We start from the raw sequence: 12,482 nt of genomic DNA on the forward strand, positions 1-12,482 counted from the left end.
CTACTATTGTCAAGAAAAGAAAGAAAGAATTTGAGCAAGGTAATCTCCTTTGATAGACTAAATACAAGGCACATACAAGGTGTAGGTGTACAGAGTCAAAAACCTACCACAGTATTTCACCTGGTGACACAGTGGCTCAGTGGTTAGCACTGTCACCTCACAGCAAGAAGGTCCTGGCATCAACTCCAGGCCAGGCCAGGGCTTTTCTGTGTGGAAAAGCAGAGTCTGAATGAAGGATAACTTAACTAACACCTGTGTAAGAATTTCTTTAGTGAATTTATCACTGACTGATGAGCAACTCATTTCTGCGGCCAGGTCTTACCAACTGTTGTTTGCCCATAGGGTGTATATTGGGGTGATTTATGTGTTTATCTTGTATTTCATTATGATATAATTTTATTTGAAATGTTGGCTAACATCATGTTAAAAAAAAAACACTGAGTCTGTTCTATAAGCCATAAGAATGGTTTTGTGCAGGGTACTGGAATTTCAAACCTCAGGTGGCAGGAGCTGTATTTCTTTATTTATCCCATCTCATCAAATATATGCTGGCCAATACCGTTTTTGTTATGACACTCCACCCGCCTCTGACCTTTTTACACTTCTCCATATGTCTCAGCAAGGTCATAGCGCCATTGTTTCTCTCACTCTGGCCCCAATGCCAGTTTGTCATCTGTGCTACAGTTCTGCATGTTGTCTATTTTGGTCTTGGCTGACCCTGTTGCTCGGAGCAGAGGGGCAGGTTCTCTCTTGTTGGGAGTGATCGATGATGGAGTCAGCAGGTTCTGGGTCCCACTTTCTTCCCATCATTGTCATTTCCCATCGCTATCTCTTTACTCCCTTGTGTTTTCCTCTTCTCAGCCTCTTATCTTCACCTGTCTGTATCTGTCTTATCTATTTTACTCATTCATATTCTTTTTAAAATTTCCATTCTGTTTGCAGGTTGAATGTAATCTTCAGCAAATTTGATGAAGTCCAAAGATCCGGGAACATGATCTCGTCCTCTGGCTCAGGTGAGTGTTTCTCCTACATGCATGGCACTTTTTTCAGCTTGTTGTTTTTGGTTGGGTTCCCTCTAAACTACCTTTGTTATTTGGTATCTTGATGGCTCTTTGACCTTTGACGATCCAAAAAACAGGTGAAACTGGAATGCATGGCTTAATCACTCTGCATTTGTCAGCAAAGTACAGCCATGGGACTAATAGGGGCCAGGAAACATGCACTGAATTTTAACATAAACTATGGCAGTGTATTCATCCAAAGCGTCTTTGCTACCATCAGTGCATTCTAAAGATAATGTTTGTGTATTTCTGCTTTATGTGATAGTTACAGTAGAGAGAGAGACAGGAAGGACAGGGGACAGAGAGGGGGTGGCACGCAGCAAAGGGCTCAGCTTGGAATAGAACCTTGGCTGGTAGGGTGAGGACTTAGCCTTGATATGTGCAGGACCACATTACACATTCGTGCAAAACCATCCTCACTTAGCTCTTGCATTGCGGCTGATCTCAGATCTTGTAGAAATGTTATTATGACAGTGAAGAGAAACAGGAAGGTAAGTAGAGAAATTGTGACGGCACAGTGTGAGCTTGGATTTAAACCCTTGCTGTCCGCTTAATGTGAACATTTTCAGAGACACCAGGCTGCTAAATTGTAAGAGGCTGATGAATACTCTGCTAAATAGTTAACTTACTTATTTTTATTTGGAATTATCGTATCTTTTAGGTTGTTTCCTGTTAACATCCAGCACTGCTGGAAATGGAGAAGAAAATAGGTCATCTTGAAATGTGCTGTAAATATCAGGGCTTTTTTGTTGGTCCATGATGTGAATTGGGCACAGTTTGTTTTGTGGTGTTGCGTAAAATTCAGAGCTGCCTTTGAAAGCAAGGCTATTGCACAGTGGGAAGATTTTCTAGTCAGGCATTGTTTTCATCACTTCATCTTGGCCTGCCACTTTTCTCCAGTTTCAACCTCAATGTCTCCTGGTGTTTTGCTTCTCTCACTCTGTCATTCCTGAGCTCTTTGCTCTGTGTGCGTGTGTATGACAGTATGTTTGTGTGGACATGGAAGGGGCTACAGGCCAGACAGATGGCCTGGGGCTAGAGTGGATGAGTTTTCACCACAGGAGATGGGCATCCACTGAGGCTCTCAGATGTCCCATCCCGTTAGCAGAGCCAGAGACTAGAACGCACTGCCAGAGGTGTCACTCTAATCCGTACAAGTGTGCGCTCATGAGAGGCAGAGCCAAAGAGATGGAAAAGAAGAGAGTGCAACAGAGAAACTGGCATTGTTACTCAGAGAGACAGTCTGTTGCTGTTTTTGTCGACTCTGGTTTGAGCATTGTGTGTGTTGGTGGAGCTGGGATCTGTGATAGCGACGCCCTCATTGCTGACTTGTGCTATTCCAGCTGACCACGTTCACTGTTCATTTGCAGAGAGAACGGCTGAGCTGAGGAGAAAACAGTTTGAGAGGGCTCAGCATTTCACAACAGTTTGCAGTGAAGCCTTTTCCCAGCTTTACCACTCAAGGACAATTATCATGGAGCTCAGCTTAATTAACCGTGTCAAGCATACAAATGCACACAGATACACTTAGAAACAACATAATCAAGCAGGGAGAGCTTGCTAAGGTTTAGCGCAACCTAATAGTTGGTAAATAAATAGTTTTGTAGCTTGCATGTTATTTGATCTGATGTATGCACTAGATAAAATACAATAAGGTCCTTTCATTCATGTTAGCATTAATGCAACCTCCATTCGATTAATAATGACTTACTCATCCAAAATTTGGTTTAGAGTTGAGAAGGTACACAATCTTTAAAAGACTCAAATGCAATCAGTGACCTAATAAGCCCTCCACACATATATCGGCAATCAAAAATTTTTAGACAGAATTTTGGAACTTGTTACATAAGTTTTCTTGAATCAAGTGTCATTTTCTGGATAATAGTGGCGTAATTATAATTACCTATTATAATTGCCATTATTAGAAATAGTGTCCTTATTTCTGCTTGGTTTCAGGATGTTGATTTGTAGAAACCTCTTGACAAAAGTGAAACTACATTGGCACCATGTGAATTGGTTCGCTGAAAGTTTAATTAAAAAAGTGTGAAGAATGTGTCAAGATGATTTGATTTTAGCAGTTATTCGAAATGTTCGCTGTCGTATTTATCATGATCAGCCACCTGGCTCGCAGACTCAGTTTCTCCCTTTCACAGTTGAACTCAAATAGATTTTGTGTGAATGCCGATGATGACTAGTTTTAATTTGAATCCATCTGCCTCAGAGGGAGGTGAAGGCTTGGTTTTAATATGGAAAGAATGAGCTCCAGTGTTGCCTATAGGCCTTTAGTTTGTTTGTTTAGTTAGTTTAGTGCTAACTCCTCCCACATAGATTCTGTTCTATTTGACAGTGTCCTGGAGCGAAATGTGATGAATATAGGAAAGGAAATGGAGGTCTACATATAATTAAGGACATGACTTGGACTTGGCAATATTTAATAAGTGTTAACCCGGTGAAGTCTGATAAATAAGTATTGTATTGTTGTTTACATTAGTTGCGGTGATTGATTGACAATTTTTGTTTCAGTCTCACCTACTCTTTGTCCACTGGCTCCTTAAGACATTGTAGGTAAATTTTATTAGTTGGCAGTTTGTTTAAATTCAGCATAAGTAATCCACATGTTAGGTGAACACAGCTGAGTAAGATGGCATATCAGAATCAATCAATCAACATTTGCTTTCAGTGTAAATATTGAAATTCAGGCAGCTAACTAGCTGAGCTAGACTTTGATTGTCGTTTGCTCCCCGAATAGTGGACTAAATTAGTACACTAAGTATGTTTGTGTTGATCATCTTTTTCAAACTTACTTTGTGCAGCTTTGACAAATTCAGGTAACATGCATGCAAAATGCCATGCTGTTTTTCCCAGACTTTGCCACATGATGTGTAGCAGTTAAAATCCCCTCATTACTGACACTCATCTCAAGACTTTGACTTTCATGCAGCCCAAATTAGTTTGCCATTGCGCTACAGCATGCATTAACACATAGTGCGATATAAAAAATAAGCTGAATTTCATGTTCGGTAACTTATAAATCACATGAAAAAGTGGAAATGGGACCCTAAATTAACTTGCAAGTGTTTTTCTAGGAGAGCCACAAATTCCAACTGTGATTGCTGGTGTATGCTGGTACATAGTGTTTTTACAATCCTGCAAAACTATTAGATGTAGAGCACCGCCGGTCAGGAAAGCTTTTCCAGTTTAATTTGTCTAAGAATGGCTCAGACTACAGGAAGTTTGACTGCCCTTAAGCCTGAACATTAAATTCATCTGATGAGGGCAAAGGTTATGTCACAAAAGTCTCTGATAGGAGGGGCACTTGACATGATTAGGTTAATTTTCCCTCATCACTTGGTTTTAAACATTTTTCATATATTTTGCTTTTTGTGAATATTTCATGTGATTTTTTAACATACCTCTTCAAAACAAACAATACATGACAAGCAAGGGCACAACTGAACTGGTGGAAATGGTGGAAAACAGTTCTTTTCCAGTTTATCACCCATTGTTAAGAGTAATTGGTATGCAGATGTAGCTATGAGAGAAATTTGGGCGGAGGGGGAGCTTTGCTGTGCAGCTGTCACAAAAGCAAGGAGGAAAAGGAAAGGAGAGGGAGGGGAGGAGGGGACAGTGAGAGAAACAGAGACGTAAGGGAGAGCAGAAATAGCAGACGGAAGGATAGCAGAGAGGGATGGAGAGAGTGAGAGCAAAACAAAAGCAGCCATTTCTGGAGCACCACTGAGAGGTAAACAGTGGCACAGGCTGTAGAGAGAAAGTGAGAGCAGAGCCGTCAGCTGAGCAGCAACGTTGACAGTCTCCTCTGTCACCTCTGCACTGAAGGAAGGTTTTACACCATGACAGCCGGAGAAGGTAAGAATAGGAATAGAATGTTTTTTCTCCATGCTGAGGCCAAATCACACTCTGATCAGACAGCTTTAAGCTTGTAAGAGCGAATGATTTTGTAATGCTGCCCCCTCTGCCTCTCCTTTTCATTTAGAGGAGTTACCAGCAAAGCACAGTGTCTAGGTTTATATGTGTGCATGTTGAGTGGTGATTAAGAGAGACAGTTTAACATTGAATAGATATATTTTTTCCCCCAAACCCTGACTCAGTCCTGTTGAGTTGCAGCTTTGGTGTTGCTCTGACTATTCTTCTTAGTGGAGAAGGAGGCAGCTTCTATACTTTTTCACTGAGTCTTTAAGCCGTAGCTCAGCCGCCTGCATTCTCTGCAAGTAAAATCAAGTGGATGGTGGTTGTTGTCTTGCCTGGATCGCTAATGTGACATTTCCAACACTGCACTGAAATGTTCCCTCCTTCACCTGACTACTGGGGTAAAAAATCTCTCGCCTTCACTATGCCTTCAGCAGCATGAGTGATAAGTTGCCCAAAGCTTCTTCACACTTGTTCATCTTGGTCGTCAAATATTTTATTAGTACAAATTACTATTTGATTTAGAGTTACAGTTAGTTATGTAATCTGTTGAATTACCCATTCAGCCATGTGATCACATTTTTTATGATTTCAATTTGAATAACATTAATAACTTAATACCCCAAATGAGTAAACATTGTTTCAACTTATGTAAAATAAGGTCACAATCAAGATATCTCTGTAAAGGATGCTTCTGAGTACGCATTTAGGTATCACCTGTTACTAAAATGTTTTAGTCCAATTTACTGCCTTTTCCCATAGGTGATGCATGCTAGCTTTTTGAGGTCAGAACACTGTTAGTGGGTTGCATGTAATCATTACTCCCCAATTCAACTCTTTGTCTTCCTCTCTAAACAGACATGGTTAGCCCAGGTTAACAGGAATGTTACGCCACAAGGGTTATCATGGCACTGTGGATGTAACCTCTGTGCCACTTACTATTGTATATAGTGTTCATATTGATGTAATTTAGGAATTTAGTCTTCTTCTTGCACTACATCTCGCTCTTTTTAAGTGACAGACAGCTAAAAAAAACAAAAAAAAAAAAAAACATGAAATGCGAAATATGGACTAAAAAAGCCGGTTTTGCTTTGTTTCATTTTGATTTGTCCAGGAGATACCTGTGCCCTCTTGTTATCAGTGTTAATCCAAAATTTGGGATTGTTCAGTTGCAGTTCTACACTTTTGTGCTGTATAATTTAGGCCTTGGACGGATGCTGCCAGGGTTCAGGGGCTCTGCACCTACTACTACTGTAATGCATATTTTTTTTTTAAAGGCTCTTCCAGTTGACATTCATATAGCCATGTCATGCCACATCTATGGCGCTGAGTCCTCTGTGTATTGCAGGGACACAGAGGACTCAGTGCTTCTGTATGACAAAGCGTTGTGTTGTCAATAAAGTGGGTTCATTAAATCACATTTCAAAGGCTTCATTCTCGGTCAGTGACAGCTTGGCTACCAACAACAGAAACAACAGCTCTGAAAAAAATGTAGACCCTCCTTTGTAATGGTGAGCTCTGATAACTTTCACTGATTTTTTTTTTCTCCAAGTCAGACCATCAGTGCTATAGTAGATTGGCCAATTTGGGTCTGTATGGGCCCATTTATAGCAGATATGTGCATAATGCAAACTGTGGCTTCAAACAGAGGCAGTAATTATAACCGCAGAGGAGCAGGAGGTGCTGGTTGGCCAACGGCCGCGTCTCAAGATAGACAAAACTGAGTTGGGGTGGATTTTTGTGACTCTATCAGCACATGGGTTCCTAGCTCTTTCAGCACAATCAGAAAGCGTCTTTGTAATTGGCTTAGTACCCAGGGCTCTTTGTGTGTGTGCCTCTGCGTGTCTGTGCGTGCTTGTTTGCATCCGTGCACGTATTTAAGTGAGAGCGCTCTGTTCTCCGTCCTCAATTCTCCTGCTATGCTGTTACATAAACATTGCGGACGCTGCAAGTGTGTCTTTTTGTCAGCGTTAGGCTCTAATGAGCAGTAAACTGAGAGCAGAACAGAGTTGCATCAGTCACCTATCTGTCTGTTATATCCAGCTCTGAATTAAAGAGCATTCACAGAAAGTTCTCTGGTTGCATGAACCTCCACAGAGTACGAGATGCGTGGGGTTTACTCCATTACAAATGGACTTGGCACAAACTGGATTGCCCTGTGCAGGACAGTCTATCCACTGGTAGCATATGCAGGTTCATAAAAATGTTAAGAGGTGCTGTGTTTGCAAGTACTTTGTGGCCCATCTAGGATAGTATCACGATGAAAAGCACTTGTGGAAGGAGAAATTACACGTGTTTTTTTTGGAGCTGTTTAGTGAAAATTTGTCCCACAAGTGCCATTTTATGTGTGTGTGTGTGGGTGTGTGTGTGTGTGGGTGTGTGGGTGGGTGTGTGGGTGGGGTGCTGTGTTTGCAGGTGTGTGTGCATAGGAGATGGATAATTCCAATGCATAAAGAAGAGAAAGGAAGGATGCATGCAGATTCAAAGAAAGCCTTTTTAATCACCTCACACACACACACACACACACACACACACACACGCACACACCCATATACACAAAGAACAAATGCACAGCTTTGCAGAGAGCTTAATATGTTTTCCGTGTGTGTGTGTGTGTGTGTGTGTGTGTGTGTGTGTGTGTGTGTGTGTGTGTGTGGCTTCTGTGTGGGTGTGTGCTTGTGCATGTGCTCTGTATCTTCTGTTCCTGGCAGGCCTCACATTGTGGAGGAGGCTCTGCTTTTTCAGCCTTGAAGGAAGGCTTTGCTATATTTGGTATTTTTTACTGCCTGCGTGTTTGTGTAGAGAATCACTTTGCAAGTGAACACTTGCAAAGTGGCAGGTCTAAAAACACATTCTGCACTGTTGTCCCATCCTCTGTATATTGGCCAGATTAGTTGTAGTTGTGCGTGTATGTGCACTGGATGTGTACGTACATATCCAGTCTTTCTTTGATGTTCCAGGTGTATGTAATTATAAATTGTCTTGAAAAAAATGTGTTTATGAAGGTTCATGTTAAAACATAAGATCCAGCAATAAAAGTTTAACAGTAACTTTTGAGGTTGTCATCTTGACCTTTGGAATGCATTTGTTGCCTTGAGTTTCATGGATTTCTTACATTTCATATATGACTGAAGGGTCTTAGTGTTATGCAAACACTGTAGTTTGACTCAGCAGGTTTTGTGCTGATGAGGTGATGCCAGTAGCTGCTGTAAATACATGCACTGACCTGTATTAGGACACACAGACTACTCACACCATATCTAAGGCAATCATATGATTAGAACACACCATGTAATTCAGTTTCTTAGAGAATGTTTTTGTGATATTTGTATGTCTCGCCTCCATGGTAGATGGCAACTCAAGAACAGTACGCAATAGAACCTGCACATGCTCATAGACTTAGACACCACACATTCAGAAGATGATCTGATTAGATTTGGAGGACTTCGCTCAAAGAGAAAACTGTGATTTTCTAAATGCTACGAAAACTCCACTGCTTCAGCTTGTGAAGTTCATATCAATACTATCAATTAGGACTGAACAATTAATTGAGAGATTACTGAAATTGCAAAGTGACCAAGTGCAATATCTGTGCAGTTAATTTTTGATGATAAAATAGCATTCAAAATAAAGTATTGTGGTGCTATTGAGATGCCCTGGCCCACGAATTGTGTTCTTCAGATGTAAGAAAACATATTTGTTTGCTGGAGACACCAACAAAAATCACATCACAATCCCTCTAATAGTTTTTAAGTGAAAATGAAAATCATGCACATTTGCAAAAATATTTCTTTTAAATTGTGAATTAAAATTAAGATATGTTCTATATAATATGGTGATGGTGGCAGGACATTTAGCAGCTGTAGTGGCTCTTGCTGTGAGTTTATTAGCCAATACACAATGGAGAGAGCATTGAAAGATGGGAGATAGAGTAGGGATGACATGCAACAAAGAGAGAGGGGACAAGTGTATAAACTGTGGCCAACCTTCTAAATGATGCTGTTGTCCACTTTGTGCTCTGCCAAGTGAAATGGACACATAATAGCCCCTCTGTCCATGTGATCCTGTGGATAAAAGAGAGTCTTTGAGGGCCACAACAAGAGACTGCCATAGCAGTGGCTCCTCTGCCAGGGTGCCAGGCTAGGGTGACCTTCAGCCAGCATTGCACTGAATATCTGCCCTTTATGTCCAACTCAGTGTGGGGAAAAAATGCACCAGTGGCTATCAGTCAGATCGAGGTGGCTTAAGTGCAAATAGGCATGTAGTTAGTGCACTGCATTATGATTAGGAGATTGTTTTGACCCCAGCAAAAGTCACATCATCATCCTTGTAATATTTTTTTGTCCCAGTGAAACTTGATAAATGATTATCCCCACTAAAATCATAATCTGTATGACACAAAGAAACACACCTTTCCATTTACATAAAGCTTTTCTTATTTGATACATACTAATTCATAAAATTACACTTATTTGGAAACCAGGTTCTGTCTCCTGCCTTTCTCGTCACCTGCTAACTTGAATTCTGTCTGTCTGACACCCCATCTCTATTTCTTTATTTCAGTTCTGGTACTATTTATATTACTGTCTTTTCCCAAAGGGGCGAATGAATGTTTCTTTGTCATACGCCTGCCTTGATCTTTTTTCTGCCCATCTTTCTCTCTCAGCTCAGCTCTCGTCAGTGTGGCGAGCTGGAGGGAATAAAGGTTGGGGTAGAGGAGTGAGAGGCCAGTGAAATCCCTTTCATTCCCATCCTGTTTTTTCCCTCTCTGTCTCATTGCCTCTGTCTTGCTTTTTTGTCCTCAGAAATCAGTGAAGCCCTGAGGCACAGTTGGCTGTTAGCACCATGACAGGCTGGAGGCTAATAGACTTTAATAGAAATGAGAAATGACACTTACAGAGCATGATGAAATTGGCGCTACTGGCTAGTCTGTATATCATGTCATCATAATGCCTTACGTCACCGTTATCTTGTTTGACAACACGCGATGGTAATAAAATAACAGGAGAGTGTAATCTAAAGAGTAATCACAGCCAATGAGATAAGCTCTTAGTAACTGAAACCGTTCAAAACAAACGCAGCCTATTACCCAGATTTTCCGCTTTATGATCTAACATCACCTGACCTCATGGTGGTGCAATGAATCAGTCAATCAGCATTAGACTGCATGCAATGGCCGACAACTTAGGCAATGTGAGCTTTCATTTTATTTTTCCCTCCTCGATAACAGTGACAAAAATATCGTGGGGAGTTGAAGTCTATGTACAGGTGTGAGAACTCTATCCACATCAAAGAATAGTAATTATAATCCTCTGATTCACCTATTAAAACAGCCCACTTCTATAAAGCTAATTGCAAAACACTAATTGCTAATAGGTCTTTCAAAACATATCTGTTGTATTTTATTATTCCACTACTTACTTTTTTGTCAGTGATAATGGATACAATGACAGATACAATTTGACAGTTGTCTTGTCCCACACTGCGTAACAGTTACATATATTAAGTAATGTAGCTATGTGTGCATGTGTAATAAGAGAATTGAAGCAGACATTTAGGCCCTGTTAATATTTATTCTTTGTCTTTTTTATAAGAAGTAAGTTTGTCTGTTTTCAGCTATGAATTTGAGAACTGAGAATAAAATTCTGAATGTTGTTTGACAGTAAAAACCCTAGGGTTGTCTGGAGGTTGACTACTCATGAACTTAATGGAGCTGTGTGCCTAGTAAAAAGTTAAAATTACCTACCAAAGCAATAGCCTGGATTTAGCTCAATAAAATTTCTCATTTTCTTTTCCATTTTCATTAATTTGCTCATATGTGGTATATGAACCAACACTAGTGATTCATTGGGCTAGATTCAGGCAAATGAAGTGGAGTTGTAAATCCGATACATACACTGAATACGAGGCTGGTTGCTTCAGTGGATGGGAATCAGGAAGTCTCTTCTGAGCTGATATTCATCAGTTCTTCGGTTGATAATAAGGTCAGATTCGGACACCCAGCTCATTGTAGTCAGAACAAGCCAGACTACCAGAATGTGTTTCTGTTAAGTTTGGGCCCTGTGATAACATTGTTCCCACAGGGAATGGCCTTTGTTCTTCTCTGGTATTTCTGAATCACTGTAGTTTTCCCCATGTTGGATATTGTTGTCTAATTTTTCATGCATAATCCAAAGCCACTGGAGGGTTACAAAATCAGTGGGAAGTTGACCTGTTAATATTCTGGGTTGAATAGTATTTTCCTGGCCAAACAACAGAACAGCAGAGAGATTCACCTGTGTCAGTATGGAAAGAAATTGTTACCACGTCTTATGCTTTTTTGTTGTTGTTGTTGTTGTTGTTGTTGTTGTTGTTGTTACATGTCTCAATAGGATGGAGGCTCTGCAGGGACACTTCTCAGTCCCTTGTGGAAAATGGGAAAATGTTTTTCCCTTGTTGACTGTCTCAATAGCCTGCGTTTCATTTCCAGCGCCTTTGAAGCTGTAGAACAGGGCTTATCAGAGCAGGGCTAACTTTAACTTCAGAGGATCAATCAGCCTATTCTCACAGAGAAGTAGGGAGATGACAGTCAAAGCCTCATACAGGCCTTTACACACAGATTGAGTTTTCTTTGAAATTGCAACTATCACCATTTTAAAAACAACTCCATCCTCATTAGAGCATTTTTGAAAATATGTCTGTACACACAAGAATGTAAAAACGCATCCATCTTCACTGTTTGTTGGCATCCAAGAGGTAGCTCCAAATGCAGCCAATAATGTTAATAATGTTCAAATCTACAGAAAATAAACTGGAATGATAAGAAGGGTGAGTCATTTTCAGCAGGAGGAGCATTTCAGCAGGAGGTTGATCCCCTCCTAAAAGTCACAAGTTATTGAAAATGAGTGTATGATCAAAGTTGTGTGAGATCAGTGTCTCTGCTGGGAGCATGTGCAAAAAAGCGATGCTGGTGACATCAGCTTTATCAAATTGTTTTGTTTTCACCTGTTGACCGAACAACAGGAATAGAACACTGAAAAGTTGTGTGGATGGAAGGTCAAAACAGGTGCACTTTCAATAAATTTGTCACTGTGTGGATGTAACAATTGGCTGGTAAACCTGACTGTTATTCTGGCCTCCCTGGGATAGGGGATAAGTGAAAGGCATTTTTTACTTCACAAATAACGAGCTAACAATACCAAATATGATTTTTTTTCATGGTTTCACTCAACTATATCACTTCTGATACAATCACATCTTCCTTGCAGCAGCAGGGCAAGCTCTGCCGATGCTTGAAATGTTTCAAGAGAATGATAGCTCAGTTTCCTGTTAGATATTCCACAGCATTAAATCCCTACTGGATTAAACAGACGGAGAGGCAGGGTTTCACAAAAGCAAAAAAGAAAAAATAATGACATTGTCATGTGGTGTAGCTGGCGCAGTAGGAGTTCATGCAGGAGTGTAAAGAGAAGCAGACAAAGCAAAACAAAGGTGTGCGTGTGTGTGTGTGTGTGT

At 40.5% G+C, this 12,482-nt stretch overlaps 1 protein-coding gene across 1 annotated transcript in view; it reads left to right on the forward strand.

Moving 5' to 3' along the window:
* Positions 1-12,482, forward strand: part of clasp1a (cytoplasmic linker associated protein 1a) — a 107,720-nt gene that overhangs the window by 44,845 nt on the left and 50,393 nt on the right. The window contains exon 8 of the mRNA XM_030080193.1: positions 943-1,013. Coding sequence (XP_029936053.1) covers positions 943-1,013 — 71 coding nt within the window. The remainder of the gene's footprint in view (positions 1-942; positions 1,014-12,482) is intronic.

Source organism: Myripristis murdjan, chromosome 21, assembly GCF_902150065.1.
Source record: "Myripristis murdjan chromosome 21, fMyrMur1.1, whole genome shotgun sequence".
NCBI lineage: Eukaryota > Metazoa > Chordata > Actinopteri > Holocentriformes > Holocentridae > Myripristis > Myripristis murdjan.